This window comes from Dicentrarchus labrax, unplaced genomic scaffold, assembly GCF_905237075.1.
Source record: "Dicentrarchus labrax unplaced genomic scaffold, dlabrax2021, whole genome shotgun sequence".
In the NCBI taxonomy this organism is placed as follows: Eukaryota; Metazoa; Chordata; class Actinopteri; family Moronidae; genus Dicentrarchus; species Dicentrarchus labrax.
The window spans coordinates 5,057,918-5,081,832 of record NW_026136704.1 but is presented as its reverse complement, the minus strand read 5'-3'; the positions used below and the strand labels follow the sequence as shown (position 1 = coordinate 5,081,832).

Below are 23,915 nucleotides of genomic sequence, written 5' to 3'. Positions count from 1 at the left end.
TAACACAACCAATATTGGCTTCAAATCTTCCATTCCAGCCAAACATAATTGCAAGAGCAGTAACTCATATCTGGTTGATGGTGTGCTAATCAGTGACTAAAACTGCTATAGTGTTAGGTTGGAATCTTCAGGACTTGCAGTAGCACATAATAGAAGACAGAGGGCTTTATCCATTCAAAAAATCTAAGATCCTGTTGAGAACTCACCCAGAGGACCCTGTGCTCTTGCAAACCCCCAGCAGGGGCCTCTTGTCAGCAAAACTGTCCGTCTTCAGAGGACCTGAGGTGGAAGAGGAGTCATAGAAAGAGGCAGATGAGAAACAGAATCATCTGCACACAACAAAGAGGGACATTCTTTAAACGAACATGTGAGGCCTCTACTGCTGCCCACCCTCATTCAACAGGCAGCCTATTACCATGACAGGAAATGTGCTGATTACATTACTACTGTTGCCCTGTAATTCAATTATGGTCCCAAACATTTTTGATGAATGGAGAATTTTTTTCCAAAATCAGGCCTTATTTTGCAAGTTAGTGGATAGGCCAAAACATGGAATCCACATACTGTATAGACTTTGGGTTTCTACCTTTTCCTGGCCCTCCACTGTGTGAGCTTTTCAAAGGACACTTGGGGAAAAAACTTTGCCTTTCTCAAGACAAAGCTGGGGAAAAATACAGAAAAATATGTAACAGAGCTGAAATGAGCTGGAGAAATCTCCTGAATGCTGCGAAAGTGAGTAAGATTTCCTGTCTATCTCCTTGTTTGTTTTGGGGTTTCAGGGTGGAATTACAGCATGGTAAAAAAAAAAAAAAAAACAGCAGGCATATTTATAAAAATTAAGAGAAAACATGTTGTATTAAGTGTACCGATCCCATATTTTCCCTGATTGTCTCATTCTTGAAGACGGACGGCGGATCAGGGGATTGAGAGGATGGGGGTGCTTAGATTGAAGAAGATGTTACCCTTTAGAAGACTGTAATTTGAGGCTTGACAGTAATCAGGCTGAGTTCCTGTGGTATGGCATGAGAGCAAAAGTGCCTTCTATACCAGCCTTTAACACTCCCGACAGGGTCCTTTCTGCTTTCATGTTTCTGTCATCAGACATCATTCCCAGTCAAGATATTGAGCTGTTACATAAATATGACTCTCGGAGACTTAGTGAAATGGCACATTTACTAAAATAAACTTTCTGGGATAAAATGCAACATTTAATGAATAGAAAGACTTTGATTTCATCACCACTGTAATCGACAGTAATTGAAGCAAAGTCCCGTCTTCCAAGTGGACTTCTGCATGTTTCAATGTAACAGAGGGGATGGGTGTATGTTTATAACATGGCTTGAATAATTGCAGACAACATGCTTATTGTTAAATTTCACAGAATTACTTTTACAGTGTGGGAGTGTCCCAAGTGTAGCTCTATTGTGAAGACATACAAACTCCACTGAAAAAGAGCACAAAGAGCTACAGTACATATTATATATATTCACATTTCCTCAATACTCATTTGTTATCAATCAAGGGAACAGTGTTGCCTCATTTTCCAAGACAACGGAAGATCATAGATTGTAAACTCCAAAGAGGATGTGGATAAACGCATTGACTCCCCTTGGAAAACCAGTACTTCCTCTCTATTCTAGGAAAGGGGAACCTAGCCTTATTATAATCAACACCTATTTTCGGGTCTTTCTAAGTCCGCCCACCCATGGCCTCGCATCCCAGACAATTGGCCTTTTAATGGCTCACCACAGTGCAACACTGTTTGCGCCCTAGCAGATTGCAATCAGTGTCCTTCCCTCCAGTAGTACAATTCATATTTATTTTCTGCTGAGAGAATTGCTCCCCTCATGTGTTGGGGCTATCTGCTGCTTCTTATTACTGTGGTTTGCTTTCATCCACTTCCAGCGTTCTTCAAATGCTGCCATTGTGTGTTGTTGAAATCTGCCAAAAGACCGGAACAGGCATGGAGAACAAAAAGGCGTTTTTCTCACCAAAAAAAATGCCACAGAGCAGCGGGGGAATATGGCAGCTTTCACAGCACTGATTGACACCTGCAGAGATGAAATTTAAACTTCATGTCTGGAAAGGATCTAATCAGTGGAACAACTAAACCATTTGCACCGTAGCTTTGAGGATATAAACACTGGTATTCATAAGGCATTCAACTTTCCAGGGTCAACACTGTGACTATTTTACCATTTGAGGAGACATGATGACAGATAGGATAACAAAATGGAGAAACAGGATTAAAATAAACTGTTGTGAAAACAGAAACTTTAATATATACCTTCACACAACTTGGTGTGCATTGTTTCTTTGAAAAGAAGCTTTTCTATATAAACAGAAGGATTTTTACTGAACATTTGGTTGGGACTAGGAACAATAATTGCAGCTTATCTAAAACTTTATGACTGGGACAATACATTCTGTTAAATAGATAAGGACTTTGATTTGAAAGCAATCTTCAATATATGTGTTCTCAAATATACGATTAGTCATTACAGCAACTGAAGACGTGAAACTTGAAAGAATCAAATCAATATTAACAATATTTTTTCAGTCAGCAAATTACCAAATGCTACCAAAGAAACACGGTAATTCCTGCTGTTTAAAATGTTATTTAGGAATGAGAAGACAATTTCTGTACATGGTTTTCCACATGCTCTGTCTAGCGTCTTCTTAAAATGTTGAAACACTTCAGACAATATTTTTCGAATGTCGCAAATGTCAGTGTCAAGTCCATCCTCTCACTACAAGGCTATTCCTAGATATGCACACCTACGAAGTTAACCTGTTTTCAAATCGTATTACACACTGTTTTTTCTTCTATCTCACCTGTGAAGATATTTTAAGCCCCAGCTGTCACTCCCAACTTCCTAAAGCTCAGAGTCAGTGCTCAGTGCCAGCAGCTGTGCTCGGCACCTTTACAGGTTGCGCACCTGTACAGTTCACTCCACCTTCTGCACTCTGCTAGATTACTGCACGCCAGCAGTTTTTCCAGATCCATTGAGGGTGAGATTTTGAGATACAAAACACATTGGGAGGTTTTCTGTCAGTTCTTTGAATGTCATTCTCAGAACAGACGGATAATGACAGGACTCAGATAAAGAATTTTAACAAAGTTGGATGGCATGCCAGAATAAAGCTGCAGTAGGTAAAAAGGTTTATAAAAAAAACTTTTTGTCATATTTTCTGAAACTTTCTCTATACCCTGACAGTAGTACATGAGACAGATAATCTGTGAAACAAATCAGGTTCCTCTGGCTCCTCCTAGTGTTCCCGATGACATTTGCAATAATCCACCGGGCCTGACCAAAACATCCTATCAGAGCCAAGCAAACTAGAAAGACGCTTTGGGTTTGTGGCTTGAAGATAGTGAATTGCTGAATTGCCTCATCCCCAGGTTGGCAAATACCAGTCAGTCTTTCTAGCTATCATGCTTGTCGGGGTGACTGTCATGACAAGCAAGTTTTGTCCAATAATACAAAAATGATGTGATGCTAAACTGAGCTGACATGATATTATCATAAGTCAAGTTTCCATTAAAATTAAACTGAATTTCTCTGTTACTATTGCTTTTCATCATTACAAAACTTTACCATCTCAGCCAAGTGCTAAACTTTTCGGTGATATTTTAATATTTTTAATTTCCAGTATTATAGTATACTTTTTTTTGTTATGCACAAATGCAAAACATGTCTAAAAACGTGGATGGAAAAACATTTATTGACTCCTTTAAAAGGTCATGGAAACATGGAGCCAGTGAGTAGAAGAGTAGAAGATGGGACAGGACCCAGCCAGTCAGATACTGAAGGCATCCACGCTCAAATACTCTTATTCTGTTACATATCATCAATTTGTTATAGTCGATGCATTCAAGGGGTTAATTAATGATGACCTGTTGTAATCTAATATTTAATGTACCCACATTTCTCCGTCCTTTCTTGTCGACTTCTGCATACATTAGTTGATTCCGACTTTCCCAGAATGACTTTTGCCACTTACTATTAATGCAACATGTCTTCTGGAAGCATTACATTATTGTTTATTGATAGAAGAATTGGTATCTCTCCCTCTTCTATTTAAGATGTCTCCCTGCAGCAGCTACAAAGAAGTCCTTACTGTTTTAAGACAGACTGACATCTAAAAATTTAATTTATTTTTTATGTTTTGGGACATTAGGCAGCACCAGAAATAGTATCAGGAAGACAAATCCTGGGTAAAAACGTGGTATAGGTTACAATTAATAAATGTAAACAGAGAATGCAAAGAGCATCCATGACATGTACGTTTACCTAAACAAAATATTAAAGAATCTTAAAGAGAAGACTTAGATTTAGAGGGGTTAGAGGGAGACTGCTAACAGAACAGTGAAGGCACAGTGAGAAGTTTCCAGCAGAGCTTTGGCAGACAGAAAGCACTGACTTCAGAGGCTTGCCACCGCTGACTGAGAACAGGCCAACACTAATCGTAGATTGACTTCAACATTAGGATGAGACAGCATGGAGCACTCTTTAATTTTAATGATATAGCGCCACTTAGAATGCCCACAACCCAAACTGCATTAGGACGTGCCATACGAAATGTAATTTTAAGTGTTGACCTTGAATGCTGAAATCAAGTTAACCAAAGCTTTTTTTTCCAGGACAGACATTTAAACTTATCCTGAAAAGACACTTCAGAGGACTCACAAAGAAAATGTGTTCCCCTGCCATATCCCTTCCACGTTTGAGGATTAGAGAGATAAATCTGGTGTTAAAAAATAAAGCTAAGGGAGCATTTGCGGTCTGCCTTAATGTGGTGAGACAAGGTGAACAAGGGCTCCAGTCTAGTTTCATGTATAGTTGTTGTTATGTTGTCTTGGAATTGAATAGTTGCCAAACAGATGCTGTGATGTGGCTCTTAAAGGAATAGTTTGACATTTTGTGCAATTAGATTATTAAAACCACAAATTCTCATGTTTATTCAAAGTAAAAAAAAGATTAGAGTAGCAGTCGTGAGTAGAGTACCGAAAATAATTACTCAAGTAAAAGTACAATTAGTCCTATAAAAATCACTTAAGTAGAAGTGAAAATTGCTGAGTTACTTGATAGACTTTTGGATAAAAAATGTGGCCAGATGAGGTCAGGGATTGTTGCTGGAAGCTGCCTCTTGTTCTGGGCTTTGCTCCATCATCATCATCACAACTTAGGGAAAAGAGGTTTCAATGTAGCGCAACAAAAAGTCTCAAAAATATACTCAAGTAAAGAGTAGAAGCACAGTTTGAAAAAAAGGAACATGCAAAGTACTAGTTCCTTAAAAACATTTTTTTTTTTACTCATGTGCGTTCCCGTGACGTGTTACTAGCCACCCCTGGTTAGTAGGTGGACAGAGCCAGGCTAGGCTAGCTAGAGTGGCATCTTCTCATTTAACTCTTGGCAACAAAGAGAATAAGCATATTTATGTTGAACTATTGCTTTCTAAAATATATTTCAACTGACAAAGGCTATTATTATTATGAAGTCGAACAAATTAAATGTAATAACATCATTCAAACAGTAGGGTTTTGTAGGAGAAATTCAGTTTTTATAGAAAGATACCAACACCACAACAAAGAATCATCTGAAATGTACTTGTCAGGCTGGAAAACCTTGAGGGTGCAGCATTTACAGCCTTCTGGAGAGGTCGGCAATATTACCAATTGAAAGCAATATGCAGATAAACTGATCAAAGCCTTATTTGAAGTTAGAATACGAAGTGTGTGCTTTGGAGTTTGTGGTTTTGTTTGCAGGCGAGGTACTGAAGATACTCACTGATATGAGGAGCTGGCAGAATGCGAGCAGCTCGCACAGGACCGTGGCGCACCGAGAACAGCTCTTGGGCCTCCCCGACCAACTGAAAGAAAAGATTTGAATTAAAGATAACGGAAAAGTCCACATATCCATTAGAGGAAATACTTAATACAGACATTAGAGGTACAGTTATGTTTAACCACATATTCAGGCCCATTCATAGAAGGCACACTTCTAAGGCCTTTTTGTCCTGTTTTTTGCAGTCTGATGTTAAGTGTGTCTGCAAACATAACCTTTATTTGATCTTAAGAAGTACACCTTGGGACAACTATGCTTTTTCTGTACCCTGCAAAATAAAGTATGAAATAACCATGAAGGATATAAGCCTCAGGAGGTTTCAGTGCAACAACAAAAGCACAAGGACAAAAATTTATTTGTTCACACTGTAAGAAAAATAATCTATTCCAACTGTGTGAAACTGGTTTTTCATAGACAGAGACAGGGGAGGAAGGGAGGGAGGACGGGGGAACAAGGGCGGTCCAGCGGTTGAAGTTCCAGCCAAACCACAAAGTAAAACCTACTGAGCGCAGAATAAAAGGCCCAGTGGCATCGCAATGCAAACGAGCTGCCTACACTCACTGTGACAGAGCCAACACGGAAGGGTTAGACATGGGTTAATGCCAAGTGGGCAGAAGCCCATGATGTCTCTGTCCTAGTCGGACTGTAAAGCATATCAAACACTCTCACCAGTGTTTCCAACAGATCTTACCATCTCCTAAGATTACCTTATGTTTTTAACTGCATGATCATAAAAGGATATTTCCCCAAATGCCCTTTGACCACTCCATAAACTTTTTGCTGTCAAAGTAACAAGTCAACTACTGAATATTTGGGCATGCTTATGATTGTGTGGCCACACCCAGTACTCCGAACACATCATTCTGGTCTGCTACATCTAACAGTGGTGCCGATTTCTTACCTCTTCAATAATACATATTCCCCATGCATGATATTTTCGTATGACAGTGCAAAAGAAGGTGTCTAGAAGATGACCTTGATCTTTGATTGTGACACACACCAACACTTTACTTTATAGCAGAGATACTAAATGTACTAAGCCCCCCTCCACTCAGAAATCAGTGTTTCTTCTTGTCCCTAAAGTGTGATGTTTGAATGATGTGTGTGCAGAGTTTTACACTAGAAGGATGTTTTCAAATTAAGAAAACTTTACATATTCATAGATTCAGAAATGTTTAATGAGGTAGAAGGATTTGACATTTTTAAAGGATTTTAATGTGGAAATGATACTCTTTTGGGTGGAAAAAAATATATCAGACACACATTATTATTCCAAGCAGACTATTGGTATATGTGTGTGAAAACATGTCTAGACTGGCTCTCAAATAACATAAATGAGAAAAATGAATGAACATTACGATTGTTGATGTGGCAGAATAAGGTACCCTTATACCTTCTCTGATCTAATCCTTTCTTGCAGTGCTACCAGGCAGGATCACTACACTGGAGCTAGCATGTTTTGACTTGTGATGGTGCCTGATATTAGCAATACTTGCATACAGCAATTGTTATTTGGCAAATTAAACACAGTGGTTTTGGATCGGTATTACGTGGCGAAGTAAAGGGAAATTCAGTTGCCATTTTTCTCGTCAACTTTTGGACGTTTGCTGTCTTCACTCATCTTTTCCAAAAAGAAAATCCTGGCACAGCAGATCTGTGCGAGTCAGAAATCAAGTGTCACCGCTCCTGCACATTGCACAGATTGCTGATAAGCTAATATCCAACTTTCCAAGTAATAGCCAAGGGACATTACTGAACATTTACTAAGTGGTATAAACAAACTAGAAGAAATGATTTTCACTGTGAATTAGAAAACTGTCGGTAGACCACCTGGCACCCTATTGCGGGCCACATTTCTATCACTGCTCTATAGCTTATTTTGTGAATTTGTGGGTGTTAACAACCACCAGTTTGCATACACATACAAGCTGATTCAGGTAATTTTATACTAAATGTGTAAATATGACTTCTATTAGACCAAAAACAGAAATAAAAGATTCTACATTTCTTTCTTTCCTCTGAACACAAAGCAGCTGTACAAGAACTTAAAACAAAGTTTACAATTAGCTAGGTTACTTATTTGAATCAAATGTCTAATTCAAGTATAAGTAACCAAACCTAAGACTCAGAGCAAGCATTCAATGCCAACTTAAGTACTTAAGAATACCCATTTCTAGCCTGATGATCAGACTTAATTGCCATTTCATTTTGACATCAGTACCCAACCCCATCTGTCAACATGTAGCCAGTTATTTAAGCATTATATCAAAATGCACAACTATACACAACAACAAACAGAGAAATAATAACAATGCATTGGCAGTAGCTGTTTGTTTAAGTGTTTTGCGGTTGATGATTGATGCACGAGCTGAGAGTGTGACTAAAACTTTTGTTCATCAGCCTGCTTCAGTGATCAAACAAGTGCATTCCAGCACATTTGCACAGGCTTGAAATTACATTTAGGGATAAACACTTAAGGTCACCCTATTAAAAGAGGATTTTTAAGGTTTGCTGCATTTCTGCTCTTTGTCACAGAGGAACTACAGCCACAGTGTAAAGCCCTTTAATGGATGTGTGTGTGTGTGTGTGTGTGTGTGTGTGTGTGTGTGTGTGTGTGTGTGTGTGTGTGTGTGTGTGTGTGTGTGTGTGTGTGTGCCTGGCCCAGTTTAAGCTTCATGTGTTCATATGTGATTCCGGTATATTAGGTCAATGGCCTGTGTGGCTCTTGGCAGTGTCTGGCGTGTGTAATGGCACATTGTTCTAAGCGCAGAATGCCCCACTTTTGTTCTTCTTTTATGCGTTAAATTACAGTGAAACCTGCATTATCACTTTACTAGTGCTTTAATCTGTTTGTTTTAAGTCTTTAAACCCATCTGAGGGGATGATCGCTCTTTTGTGCAATTAGTAGCCTTTTCAAAGTGGCGGATTTGGAGCTGTGTTTTTATTCAAAGTGCTTGAGGCCCTGCGGTGGTAGATTAACACTGGAGATATGGGCAGGTTATACGAGCACTGATAGCAGGAATAGAAAAGGAGGTTGGCAGCAGGGTAGGATTCTTGTACAGGCAAATGGACCTGCGAGGGGGGAATAATGGAATTTGCTGGATTAAAAAGAGAGGAGGGGAGGGCCGGAGGTTAATGCGCTGGGTGATTGTGCATTACCCCGCCGCTCATCCTCGCCTTACATGGCTCTGTGTGACATCCACTGCCATCAACAACATTCCCACCATTACATTAGCGGCCCGGCGTATGCAATATGCCAAATTGCTTTTTCAAAGTTGTTTTCCCAGTTATTCATTATATTCATTTCATTTGTGGCTCGGATCTGTTTTTGTGGAATCACAGTGTCTGCTCTTCTGTTTTAATCCCCCAAATGTAATGCCATAAGCTGTGAACAGATATCTGGGCCATATTCACAAGTGAGTCCGCTCACTGACACAATGCCGGACATATTGGAGGTTTGGAGGGAGCAGGTGCTTTGGGGATCACGCAGTAACAGGTGCTTGTTTGAGCTGCAAAACAAACTAGAACTTTTTTCTTTTTAAATGTGAGGCATCTCAGTATCCATCCTTATACACTCACAGTTAGCTGGTCGGTGACAGCTACAGATGACACTGAGTAAGGATCAGCTAGTGTATAACATCTTGTCTATGACACATGTCAAATTATTTACTGGTTGTGAAACTCTGAAACCAAATGAACATTATATTCACATCTATTTCACAACAGAAGAATTATGTGTCCCATATGTTTAATTCTGAAGCTATTGTCGGTACACATTTGTATGTTCCATATACACTACCACTTACTAAAAAATAGTAATATTCTGTATATGGGGAACAAAGCGCTGTATTATATTTCAAACAGACAAAAAGGACAAAGATTCCTCTCAACTACAGTTAAATAAGAAAATAAGAAACCATCATCACTGAGAAAAGAAACTGGAAGCTTAGCATCAAAAGATTGCAGATTTAAACAAACAGGTTCATGCACAATAATGCCTGTAACAGTCTTGAAAATAGAAACAAAATCTTGACATCCCAATATCTATACGTCATACAGTAAATCTCTTTCAGTTTCATGTCAAGTGAAGTGATATGTCCAAATGTCCCGTGCAGCTACGTTGAATTTTAATAGCAAACTTTAACATATATACCATAATCTGTGTCAGTTTCACAGAATCAAAGAACAGCAGCTTTCCTATTAAAACCACAAATTTGTAATTATCATTGAGGGAGATACCGATTGCTCAGCTGGCAATAGTCAGAGCTCTTAAACCTTTAAAAAGGTACTGTTAAAATTTCTGAAGAAAACAATCAAGGACTATGTTTGGGAGGGGGCAGAAACTCCTACAAATGCACTGCTGGCATACAACTTGTACTTCAGCGTCTGTATTACAGAAACTTCTTATCTCAAGTCATATAATATCTGTCAAGTCTCGGACAGGATTATGGACTTAGAACCTTTTTGTAATACAGCTCCAGGTGTCCAGCACATCCACTGACACTTGCTGCAGACACTTCTCTTCCAAGCAGGTCATTTCATCTCAACACGTACGCAGACAGACAATTAGTCCACTACAGTCTGCCTCTTATCAGGCAGCGGTGGATGACACCTCTCCAGTGTGAGGAGACAGTAATCTACAACGCCTAAACAGCTCTGTCAGCATCCATACAAGCAGTCAGAAGTCCCCGTCTCGCAAATGTGTGTACACGTGTATGTTCATACTCTGCCGGGGCCATTACACAGGGTGTTGGCTTAGCAACTGTCACAAACACTTCACAGCCACTCAAGAGCCAGAGACCGAGGCACCTTCAATGCTTACTTAAAACCCTGCGAAAAAACACAACCCAGAAACATCCCATAAACTTTCAAAACTGAAAGAAAAACAATGAGCAAGGACAGCGTGTGATAACAGGCCGGGCCGCGGGGTGTGAATCAGAATTGGTGTCAAGTTCAATTGAAACTGTAAGGCAGAGGAGCCTCACCAAGCTTATATTTTTACTGGGTGTGTGTAAGTGTGGCTGAAACAGCTGTAATCCTCTGCTCCACCATAATAACTGCAGCAGAGAATCTGCTAGCAGCGCAGGAGTTGCCACATCACAGTGGCCAATGTGTGTGTTCACGGCTAAAGTAAGAGTGTGTCCTCTTGCCCGCGGCCCGTGGATGTTTATAAAGAGACTGATTAAGGACTTTGGTGTGTTTAGATCTAACAGGATGTATGTGAAGTTTGCATGTTTCAGTGATGGCCTCGACATGAAAGGCGATACTCGGTGGGCAAAACCTTTGCAGCATTGTTGGTAATTTGTTAAGTCGCAGAGCAGGTTCTTCTAATGATTTTCAGGACTGACTTTAAAGAAGTGAATTTGTCTGAGTAAGATATCTTGCCCATTATACTTGGGAAGACTTTAAGAGGTTTTTTAGAGGTTTAACATTGGCCCAGTCAAAGAAAATGCATTAAGCAGCTTGTAAAAACAAATAATAAAAAAAAAAACACTTATGTTACGTAGTCATTACAGTATGGATGCCTTTTGAACTTTGTTTAAGGGAGTGGTAACCAACCTAGGGCTAGGGACCCCACTAGTGGTCGCCAAAGCTTCACAGGGCATGGTGAGGCCTTCTTGATTTTAAGGTGTGCTAGAAAAACTAAAACAAACACACACTGTAGGCATATATCTCATCCTTTGGTTCCATTCTGTTAATGTAATGTAAAAGTAAAATAAGTAAATTGTCTAAAGTCAAGTGCAAGGAAAACAAGAAAAACACAGACTTTGGAAAAAAAAAAAAAAGGCCTATTAAGTGTATATATTTGTAAAATTGAAATAAAAAAATAAATAGATAATATAGACAGAGAAATGGATAAAAAGTTCCCTGAGTTCACTATTTGGGTTCATTGTACAGGTTGGACATAAAATATTGCACTGAGTCATCAAGGTTGGGAACAACTGGTTTTAAGGTATTTGTTTAATATACGATTTAATCTCCAACCTGTAAATAACAGAGGTCATGGTAACTGAAATCACCCCATTCATTAAATTATCAAAAGGTCTCCCTCTTGTGGCCACATCTCACATTACGTCAGGATTTATGGACCTGGAACGATGACGTGTTTAAATTAAGTTTCTTTACAGAGTTAACAAACAGTGGACCAATATAAGACAGGCTACCGCTACATTCAAATGCAGGGCTGTGCAGAACCCACATACCTAATGGTCCACTCCAGCCCACTGCATGAATGAAAATTAAGTAATTAATTCCAGTTTTTCAATAAAATGCAATGCACTATTGTGGTTCAGTTCCAAATAAATGTAGGTACGTGAAGGCAGCTGTGGCTCAGAGGAAGAGCAGGTCGTCCTCTCATCGGAAGGTTGTTGGTTCGATCCACCGGCTCCTGCCGCCACATGTCGAAGTATCCTTGAGCAGGATACTGAATCCCAAATTGCTCCCGATGCCGTGGATCGGTGTGTGAATGTGTATGAATGAGTTAGTTTCTGTTCGATGGACTTTCCCATCACTGAGTGAATGTGTGTGAAAGGGTGAATGTGGCACGTAGTGTAAAAGCGCGTACATACGAGTACAGGTCCATTTACCATTTACCACGTAATTAAAGGTTTTGTCCCTTCGTAGATTGACAGATCTGGGCTGACTGAATGTGGAACCCCTGATCTATAGTTGAAATTATTTTTTCTCAGGCTGTTAATCATCTGTTCTGTAAATGGATGCTTCATTAATTGTCAACGTTTTCAGAATGTACTTCTTTACACTAAAAGAAAAGAGGTGTTGTTATTTATAGGTTATTATGCAGTGGCTTTACTGGTCCGACTATCTTGAGCCCAAACTGGGCCCTTGAACTAAAGTAAGCAATTGTCATTATTATCATTATTATTTAGGGATGCACAATGTTTTTCCGGCGATAAAAAAAATTATAATTACCATCTTCTAATGGCCAATTATAGGCCAATTTTGGCATTTTTTTATTTTAAAAACAAGTTCAGAAAAGAACAAAGATGGATGATTTGATATTCCATATTTCTGTTCTGACCAAATCTAACTGACAGCACTATTGTTTACAACAACAAACAACAGCTCTGACTGTTCAAATGTTCAGTAAAGTAGTTTCTAGTAAAGTAAATCAAATAACCTAACCAGTATACTTTGGCTTTCACAGAATACAAAGTCTATCAAATATTTTTCATAAGAATTCCAAATAAATTTTAAAAAAAACTGATAATTTCTTGGCTGTAATTTAATAATCCCAATAATTAAAAACATACATTTCCCATTATCATTATGCCGATAATTGATCCCAATAATAATAATAATAATAATAATTTATTATTATTATTATTATTATTATTAATGTATGATAGTTTGTAGGGCTGTAGTTTGTAGTGTTGCATTGGATTTTAATGTGTTTCCATGGATAGAATTGTTTGGAAATATCCACAGAGCTGATATGGATATACACTAAATATAGATGCTTACATATATTACATCAAGTGAAATAAGCATTCTGATAAATTTGGACTCGTCTATCTTTCATCAATTCCATTTTGCTGAACACAACAAAGGCAAAAATGTGACTGGCAGCATTGCTGTCAATGATAGATATATTCCCTATCAATAACTGCCCACTGTTAGTGTCAACTCATTCAGCTCATTTGTCCTCCTCTTGTGTTTTCTCTACAAGCTTTACTGAGAAAATAGAAGTGGTAAGTTCAACAGGATCACTGGACTTGTGTTACAGCCCTGAGCAGAGGGTAAGTGCTACTGTCTGAATTGAGTACGGTCCACATCGTGGTCAACACTGTCACCTAGTGGACAAATGTGTGCACTGCAATACAGTGCTGAGTTCAAACAGAGAACAGGGCCAAACCTAGCGCAGATGAGACACTGATTAATGTGATTCAAAACATTCATTTATATCAATTTTGATCACATTGATTGATTTTATTATTGATTTTTTTAGCATTTTTATTTCTCTGGTGCATTAGTCTCAAATTGCCTTACTGTTTACATTTCTTATTATCAGATAGTTGGGCATCTATGAAGCACTTTGACTTGCACTAGCCTGTATGAAACATGCTATAACGAATGTAATGAATCTCAAAGAATGCCTTTGACTACTAAATATATTACTAAATATTATAGCATTCAATTATTTACTAAAATGCAATGGATGTATATTCATCTGAATCCTTTATTAAAAAGACAGTATAGTGAATGTTAGTGTGACACAAATGTTCTTCTACGTAGCTGCTCTGACCGATAACCTTCACTGCACAGAAATACAACAGCTACATTTCATCATTTCTTCAATGTTTTTAAGCACTTGGTTGGGCAGTGGACATGTCCTTACAGGTCCAGGGTCAGCAAATGATTTGACCAGAGTTTGACTTTTGAACCCAGTAAGCAAGTCACACAATCAATTGTAAGGAAGGCAATTGTCCATCAATTGTAAGTCAATTGTAAGGATGATGTAGGAAATGCAAAAGTTCTGTTCAACAGTTGGTAAAGTTAGAGAGAAGAATATGCTCCACCAGTTCATAAACAGGCCTATTTTAGCATAGTTTATTGATGGACACACAATGTAAACAAATTCAATCTCTCTCTCACACACACCCACACCCCTTGCCTACCTTATCTCTCTCTCTCTCTCTCTCTCCCTCTCTCCCTCTCCCTCTCCCTCTCTCTCTCTCCCTCTCCCTCTGGTCGTTTTCGTTTGAGCCCGGTGGATTCAGAGGAGCCTGATTTTTATTTTTCCACATTATGTGCTCATGTACTACTCAGGAAAGTAAATCAATCAAATCAATTCAATTTTATTTATATAGCACCAAATCATGACAGAAGTTATCTCAGGACACTTCATGCAGGACTAGACCATATTCCTTATAAAATTACTTACAGACCCAACAATTCCCACAATGAGTTAGCATCAGTGGCAAGGAAAAACTGGCATATTAATTTATATATTGAGTCATTTATTTATTTTATTCTATTTTGGCAGTTGGGGTCTTACAATAAACTCATCTGTAAACTTATAACAGCGACAGAATTTGCATTTGAGTCAATGAGTTACTGTAGCAGACTGTATTTCATTTAAACACGAAAACTACTTCTTAAAACATTAACTTTGACTATAATTAGTCTAAATGTTAAAAAAGAAATGCTTTGCTTGTCTTTGGTGTTGACTTTTGAAGAGTCTGTCAGTCTTTGGTACTATACAACCTAGCTGTAGCAGAATATTGCTCTATAGTGACTCAGCTGATGAGATTTTGATCTGAATGTTTCAGCACACATGTCCACCTGAGTGGACCATTGTAAAGAAAACCTACAGCACAAAAGGTCCAGGTTGGAAATGTATGAGGTTGCAGTTTTGCAGGGACACTGAGGTGTATTGACTTACAGATACGCTCCAGATCTGCATCCCGTCAGTGTAGCCAATCATGAGGCAGAGAGGAGGTTCAGTCGTACCGCTGTGCATCTCCATGAACTCTGGGTTGCGGGCAGTGTCTGTGCGAACACAAAGCGAGACATTGAGTCAAGTTTAATAGGAGGATGTGTTAAATCATCCAACACTATGACAAACAAACCACAAATGAATCACATCTGGTGCTTTGTCATATTAAATATTTTATATAGACTTTGTTCATTATCACACCACTTTAGTTGATTTATTCTGCTCTGTTTGATCCATTTGCCTTACAAACGTCTTCTTTATATTCCTTCTCATCTCATTTCAGTTCTTTTTGTTGGTTTGTTTGTCGGATGTTCTGCATTTCCTTTTTAGCTTGAGAGGTTTAGGTCACAGCTCCAGATCATAATCTTATTCCACATTCACCACCACATTAATTTGTTCTGTGTATTGCTTCCTTATACATAAACATTAAAAGGGGGGGGTTTCGAGGGTACAGCTTAAAGTCAAATGGGGGTTAACTGTTAACAGCCGCAAACTGTCATCTGCAGTTGCCTCTATGCTACCAATGAAGCACAAGCCTGTTTCTCTATACTGTAAGTTGAACTTATCAAATAGGTGGAGTTCAACGCACCTACAATGCTGTCTTAGTGTTACTGCACGATGACAACAATTGGTTTGACATGAATTCAGAAAGCGATTCTAAACATTTGACATCAAGTGTTTTTCTTAATAAATGATACACTGATGGTGCAACAGAACCACTGGCTTAAAGGACCAGTGGGTTTGGATTGTTTTTTCAACAGTTTCAGACAGAAACCAGTCAGTGTTAACTAATGAGTCCATTGTAGTTAGAACTCCCTCTTTTTCAATACTCAAACAAACCAAACTAACATTGTCTGACAGTTTAAGACTCACCGTTGATGTCAGCTTTCTCAAATCGAACCCAAATGATTTTCTCTTTTTCATCTGTGGGAGGAGCCCCGGTGTATGCCTGCAGTTTGAAAGACAGAAAAGTGAGTGGGAAAAATATAGACAAAAACACCAGCCAGCATACCTAACACAAGTGTATGTACCAGAATCTATTAACCTCATGTAGTGTTTTTGTAGCAGAAATAACTCTCTCAACTTGCAAGTGTTTTTGGATGAAGGCTCGGGTATGCAGGAGTTCCCATCACAATTTATTGCTGTGTCCCAATTCCATACTACATACTAACTGCATAAAGTATGTCCTATGTATTCATTCATATAGGGAGTATAGAGTTAGTATACAAGAAATCTCTGCAATTTCCGTTGTGCACTGTATTAGGGAAAACAGTGTCTGTCGGCAGCACACTACACTTCCGACTTTGTTGAGTGCACTCTTTATAATTTTTTCACTTTCCTTTAGTGATTGGTCGGGCGATTAATCAGGCAGATTTTCTGGCATTTTAAGATAATTGGCATCGTCTACAGACACATCTTCAGGCAGCGCTTGTCTGTGTGGCTGCTGTGGAATGATATTCCCTTTGTGAGTTTTCAGAAGGTGGTGAAAATAGACAAAAACCTTTTAAAGGCCCCGGCTGTAAACGTTGGCCTAAATTTAGCCTCAGTCAACATCAACTTGACGTCACATTAAATACAATTCATGTTCTAAAATCTACAGCATAACCCACTGTATTTTTCTCTTTCATTAATTAATTAAACAACAAATGTTCAACAACATGTTCCTGGCTAAGATAACCATGTATATTAGAATGCAATGAGCATGGAATAATGGAATTATACATGACTTCTGCTCTATAACTATGGGCCATTGAAAAACCTTTATCAGTCAACTGCTTCTTTTCTAGTATGAACACTCACAATGTGCTGTACTGACTAAAATCAGTAGTGGCTGTTAGTATGTGGGAATATATGACAGAGGAAAGTTACCTGGGGGACCACATCCTGCAGAAAGGTCACCACACTCTCCATGTAGGACTGCTCCCTGTGACAGCAAAAAGCTCATGTCATCTCTAATGATAATGCATTATAGGACAATGCTCAAACAGGCCATCAATGTGTCATTTTTTTCACTGTTTTAGTTGGCTATGATATCACAGACATATACTATAGACCTTTAGTAAACAGATACATACATACAGTATTATAATTTAGGGATTTCTGATGAAATAATAACATATGTGTCCTTACGTAGCAGCTTGTGCTCGCACCAGAACCCCTCCAGCACAGCGACTCGGTCTGCGTGGAGAGTCCGAGGCCATTTTGTCTTCTCTTTATTTTATCCTAAAAAGGTAGAAAAAGACATTTTAACATGACAGAAGCATAAAAGCAAAAAGCTCTTAATTGATTTGCATTCATACTATCTTGTACTTGCACAGAAGAACAAATTGCACTGCAGCTTACAAGCTTTGGTATGAAATCCAATCTTCTCTGAGCAGTTACCATGTGGATGACAGGCAGCAGTTACTTCGCTTTGCTTTTTACATTTATGATTCAGCCACACTATGGATGTGCCATGTTAACCAGTTTTACATTTTGTTTAAGAAATGCTAAAACTAATGTGAAAAATACCCATCAAAATTGAACAGAGCCCAAAGTAACATCGTTAATTTCCTGTTTTGATTGAATAAAACCAAAAGATTTTCCATTTGCAGGATCGATGTTGGGCCTCTCATTCTCATTCACACACACACACACACACACACACACACACACACCATTACTATGGCTGCAACTAACATTTATTTTCATTCTTGAATAATCTGTGGATTAATCAATTAGTTGTTGGATACATAAAATGGTAAAAATGTTGATCGCTGTTTCCCAAAGCCCAAGGTGACGTCCTCAGATGTCTTAAAAAATATTCAGTTTACTGTCCTAGAGGACTAAAGAAATCAGATTTAAGAAGCCATCAGAGAATTTGGACTAATTGATTAATTGACTAATCATTGCAGCTCAACAAAAAAAAACCTGTCAACAAAAACTGAACATCAGAATTCATGAATATAGGATTTACAGGTGTATAAGACAGTATTTGTTTTAGATAGGTGTACCAAGTTACCTGGCACTGAGTATAAATTTGTACTCCAGTCTACACTACATTACTCAACTGTTCATGAAAACAGTCAGCAACCACAACAAGTCACACCAAACTAGACTCAAAACGTCATTCTTACTCATGTGCAGTAGGAGTACGTAGGTGGAATATTTCATACCAACAGATTCTCACAACTGAATCACTACTACTCTTCATGGTGTATTTAGGTAAAGGGAGACTGTGGGAAACAGCAGCTCTACTGGTGCAGATATGCAGATGTAGCGCCAAACTTTTGTGAAGAGGAAGCTAAGGCTGAGGGACAAACCATCGATTTATTTGTCAATCTACTTCCCTGCCATTGTGAGCTTAGAGTAGCAATCCAAAGACCACAACTGAGGAGAGAAAGTGAATGAAATGAGCTTCTAACAGAGTGAGATCACCTAGGAGAGCTGAAAGTAAAATGATTGCTCCTTAGCCTTAAAAGGAGATAACTGAGGTGTTGTAACATTTGATTCTCCCAGTCAATACTCTGTGTCAGTAAAGCCAGGCTGAACGGTCAGGAGGAGACCTTTCATCTGATCCTGAGCATGCTAATGGATTTCATGCACAGTGCTCTTTTAATTCACAGCTGGCCTGAGAGCACCTCAGGGTCCCCCTGGAGGAGCTGGAGGATGCGACTGCGGGAAAAGTCTGCTGCCATTATGTACTCCACACAGATGTCGATGATGGATGGATGCAGACTATGGGAATGTCAACCAAATCGAAACTTTAAAAGACCGTAGAATTGTGTGGCATCTAGAGGTGGAGTTGCAACTCACTGAATACAGCTGGCCTACCAAGCATGTAGGAAAAACTACAGTGGCCACAAAACTCGGACAAAAAACATGAAACTCCCTATCTAGAGTCAGTGTTTGGTTTGTCCATTCTGGGCTACTGTAGAAACATGGTGGTTCAACATGGCTGTAGAAGAGGACCTGCTCCCTCTGTAGATAAAAACGGCTCATTTTAAAGTAATGAAAACACAACGATTCTTATGTTCATACCCATGAATATTATATTTTTGACAATAAATCCTCATAAATGTTGGACACATTAAAGCTGCAGTAGGTTACTTCTTTAAAATAACTTTGTCCTATTTGCTAAACTTTCCCTTTATCCTGACAGTAGTGCATGAGAGATACTCACCACACCACCACAAGAAACTTTGCATAAATTGTGTGATTTGGAGGAATTTTTAGCTCATTATTTCCTGTTTAGGAAACATTTAAAGGAATTCTCTGTCTGTATGATGGAGTTTTAAAATACTTTTTAACAATCACACACATAAACACAAGAGTTGACCTGCTGAAATCAGCCTGCTCACTAATGAAAGAATGACTTCATGCACTTAAGCCACTTAGTAAAACAACATTCAGTGGCCATCTGTTTCAGTGTTTTGCAACGTGCAGGTAGTCCACTGTGTGTACACGGACACTGAGGGAGGACGTTACTTTTACACTTGCCAAACGTTATGCAACGATGTCCACAACCCAAGAGACGAGCTACATGCAGTTAACAGTGTTTCTATGGGCTGAGAGATGAGCTTCTCTGGGCTACCTTAGCCTCGCTTACATAGGCTAAACATTTATTCAGCTAGCTTGCACAACTAGCAAATAGCGGACCAATATGGTAAACAACTGTGACAACTGCCAAGTGAACACAACACCGCTACTGGCTAACGCTTAAGTTCTACTGCTAGATAAGGACCCCGCAGCTAACTTAGCTAGCTAGCATTAGCTGATAAAACTCCCCTGCAGTGATACAACGACCAAACTGAAGCCTTGAAGCGGGACAATGCGTTTGTCATAGACATTGTTTTAAAGCAGATATAGTTACGAACCGGTGCGGAGGACGTTCACTGTGGCTTTGCTTTCTAGACGTGTGTGTGGTGGTCTGAGGAGAGCTTCACAAAAAAAAACGTCAAAACACAAACAGACTAGATTTGCGGAACTGTGTTGTGTAACTGGGAGCCAATCAGAGCACAGAAACGTTTTCGTCAACCCAATCAGCCAACAGTGAGGGCGGGACTAAAGTCATGCACTAGCAGCAATTTGACAAAATAAAACGTCATGTGTTCAAACCGTTATGATCGCAGGATACTGCGGCTGTCATAAATAATAGAGGGGTGGTAATATATTACTGGTCCCGTTCGTTTGTATTGATGTGGCATAATTCTCAGTCTTGTGTTACTAAAAAAGAACACTTTGAAATGAGTCATAAACGTTATTTAGCAGCACATTTTAACAAAAGCTTTCAGTTTCTGGTTGGTGTTTTTGCCCTTAAAGGCTTGACAATATGGAGGATCTTCTTCTTATTCATGTTCAGTCACATCAATGCTTTGGCTAAATCTGCGCAGAGTACTTGACTTTAATACAAATAACATTTGTATTAATATCATTTGACTATCAACTTTAACTTAAGCTGGACACACTCTCAAAGGAAATGAATCACATATTTCATATATTTATCACACTGTGGGAATATATTTATTTACTTTATTATGAAGAACCAACCCTTCACTGTTGTGATGACGTCTCTGCTCAGGTTTAAGCTGGGCGGAGCCATGCTGGAGTAACATGAGGTCAGGAGCCAATCAGAACTGATGGAGGTGTAACTTCTCCCACCCAAACAGGTGCAAGGTGCAATAGTCTCATACTGTCCCCAGATGATTAGAATTAGGTAGAACAAGTGAAAACACCTGTGTGGGTGGCCTGTGGGCGTGTGATTCATGGCTCTAGGGATACTTTATGCACGTTATCTCATACACAGCCAGCACAAAAGCTTTTGAGCCATGTCTCAATCTCTGTTTGCAGTATGGGTCTTACAAATTGTTACAATTATGAATCATATCCACATCCACTTCGTAAATTGTTTCACTCTGCTGGGAGCACAAGTGGCTTCGTATCAAGACTCTACTGGTTCTTATTGCAGCACTCTTACAGACCTCTGGCACTGGACACGATATGAAGGAGAGATGTTCCAGATCTGAAACCTACATTTGACTGGGATAAAGTGTGGGTCAGTGTGGGCTTAGCATCCAGAAACCCTGATCATCAGCAAATACATTATAATTCTATACATAGGATATATTTAACTCCTAGGAAGCTTCATTTGATGAAGGTTATTAATGATCCTAGGTGCACTTTCTGTTCTTCCAAAGTGATTGGCAGTTATTTTCACATGTTTTGGGAGTGTACCCCAGTGGCTGAATTTTGGAAGATGGTTGCCTTTAACCTTTTTAAGTTGTTTAAGATTAGATTGCCCTGTTCGCCTGCTACACTCATTTTGAATGATTTGTCAAGGTTTGACACTGGACAAGAGAAGAGCATTGCTGGCTGGACTTAGGGCTGCAAAAAAAACTACCGTAGTTGCCACACGTTGGAAACCTCCACATTCACTCTTTTTTCGAGCATGGGTTTTAACATATTTGGATATTGTTTATTTGGAGTTGTCGACAGCTAAAGTCCACGAAAAAGAGTCAGCAATAGAGGCTTGGCATTCGCTCTTAACTATCCTCCGTGGGTTTCAGGTGTAATATGTGACTGAGATATGGAGTTGTGGATCCAGTGGGTGGGTGGGTTGTATTTGGGGTTGTGATTTTTGCTTTTATTTATTTATTTGTATTATTTTATTTTAGTTGTTTATTCATATGTACTGTATATATGCATATGTATAGGTATGTATGTGAATATATATTTTTTTGCTCTATTTTTGTAACGTGCATATGTATTCTGTATTTTCCTTTAAAATAAAAATTTGATCACAAAAAAATTATGAATCCTATATTTCATTTATTAAATTTATAAATATAATCAGAATTATTAACCACTCCCTATTTCATATTTAATTTAAACTTCTTTTGTCTGTTGTTGTCTCATGCCTTGCTTATTTTTCGTGTCTTTTGTATTATTATTGATAGAAATGTAATTTCTTTTCTCAGAAATTCTTGAAAAAACTTGTTTTTATGGTGTTATCGTTAATAAATGTAGGCGGTGCTTAGGTTAAGTTACTCTGTTATTATTATTGAAGGTATATTATGATTTATATTTAAAACTGTACAATGAACCCAAATAGTGAACTCAGTAACCACAAGAAGCTTTGCATAATACATGTGATATGATACGTTTTGAGCTGATTATGTCCTGTTTAGGACACTTTTAATGGAATTATGGTCTTTATTATGTATTTTTAAAATAATTTTAACATTGTAACAATCATGCACACTTAATAGGCTTCTTTCCTGCCGTATTCAGTGTTTTCTTGTCCCTGATTCTTGGCCGTTGTTCTATTAGACAATTTACTTAACAATTGATTTTACTTGAAATTTACTTTTGTTCAAAGAAGTAAACCAAATGCTGAGATTTAGGCCTACTGTGAATAAATTAATTTTGTTTTCTTGCCTGCCTTCAAATCAAGAAGGCCTTGCGAGCCCCCATGAGGCTCTGCCCCCGGTTGGGAGAATTCAATTTTAGTTTTACACAGAAATAAAAGAAATCCCTTTCTTATTCTGAACCCCAAAACATAACATGTATGTTATATACATATATATGCTTAGTTCATCATCCATTATGCAAAATTATATTTTTATGACTTATTAATGCACTTGAAACAATTTATGTGTATATATTATATATTTAAGGTAACTACAAGCTGAATTTCATTATATAACCATGTGTAAATGACCATGAAGTAACTTTGATTATTGAATATGCTTCATAGAATGGATTGTAACTGTGAGTGAAATAAAACTTAAATGTTCTCATAAGTAAATCTCCATGATCATGATAAGCTTCTCTCTCTAAAAACAATTGGCAAAAGCAAAAGCTTTTGAGATCAAGCAAAGGAATTGAAAATGATACACATAATAATGTAATTGAACATTCATTTTGATTATTAAATACATGTTTGTTGCATCCATTGCTGGTTTGAGACTATTTTATAATATGCAGACTCTATTGTCAGGCAAGTACTAGTACATGCATGCATTGTGCTGATGTTCATAATGTTTAACACACTATTGTTTCTATTGTTAATATTGGTCCTAATGAATTATGTTTGATAAGCTAAACTGTGTGGACTTTCTTGCTGTCCATACATCACAATGAATAAACCAAAATGAACGAGCCAATTATATAATTAACAAGATAATTAAATATATAGTAGAATAACATAAAACAAATATGTTATTTATATCCATATATACACTGAAAAAAAGTCTGTTGAATTAACATATAAAAAAATGGACATCGGTTGCACATATTATATTCATGTTTAGTCAAAATGATTAATTTCTATTTAATATACTGAATTCTTATATGTAAAACCAACATAATTTTATTATGTTAATTAAAAGTTTTTCATTAATGTTAATCATATTCAATTATTCTGTGATGACCCAACATAATTTTTTGGGGTTAATTTTAAGTTTCCCTTTTATGTTTACTGTATTCAATTCTTACCTATTAAAGTGTAATATATTGTGTATGAACTCTACATGCTAAAATGATTTCTGTACGCTGATTTCTCCTGAATCTCTTACCTACAGCATTTACTCCTGTAACATTTTCAAAACAAATAAGGCAAAACAAAAACG

At 38.1% G+C, this 23,915-nt stretch overlaps 1 protein-coding gene across 4 annotated transcripts in view; it reads right to left on the bottom strand.

Moving 5' to 3' along the window:
- Nucleotides 1-20,268, bottom strand: part of bcas3 (BCAS3 microtubule associated cell migration factor) — a 355,089-nt gene extending 334,821 nt beyond the window's left edge. For all 4 annotated transcript variants that reach the window (XM_051398073.1, XM_051398074.1, XM_051398076.1 and 1 more), the window contains exons 1-7: nt 20,163-20,268; nt 17,437-17,529; nt 17,176-17,230; nt 16,180-16,255; nt 15,253-15,359; nt 5,793-5,874; nt 207-279 (exon numbers count right to left, since the gene is read on the bottom strand). In XM_051398073.1, the coding sequence (XP_051254033.1) occupies nt 207-279; nt 5,793-5,874; nt 15,253-15,359; nt 16,180-16,255; nt 17,176-17,230; nt 17,437-17,507 (464 nt within the window). In that variant the 5' untranslated portion in view covers nt 17,508-17,529; nt 20,163-20,268. The remainder of the gene's footprint in view (nt 1-206; nt 280-5,792; nt 5,875-15,252; nt 15,360-16,179; nt 16,256-17,175; nt 17,231-17,436; nt 17,530-20,162) is intronic.
- Nucleotides 20,269-23,915: the final 3,647 nt, after the last annotated feature.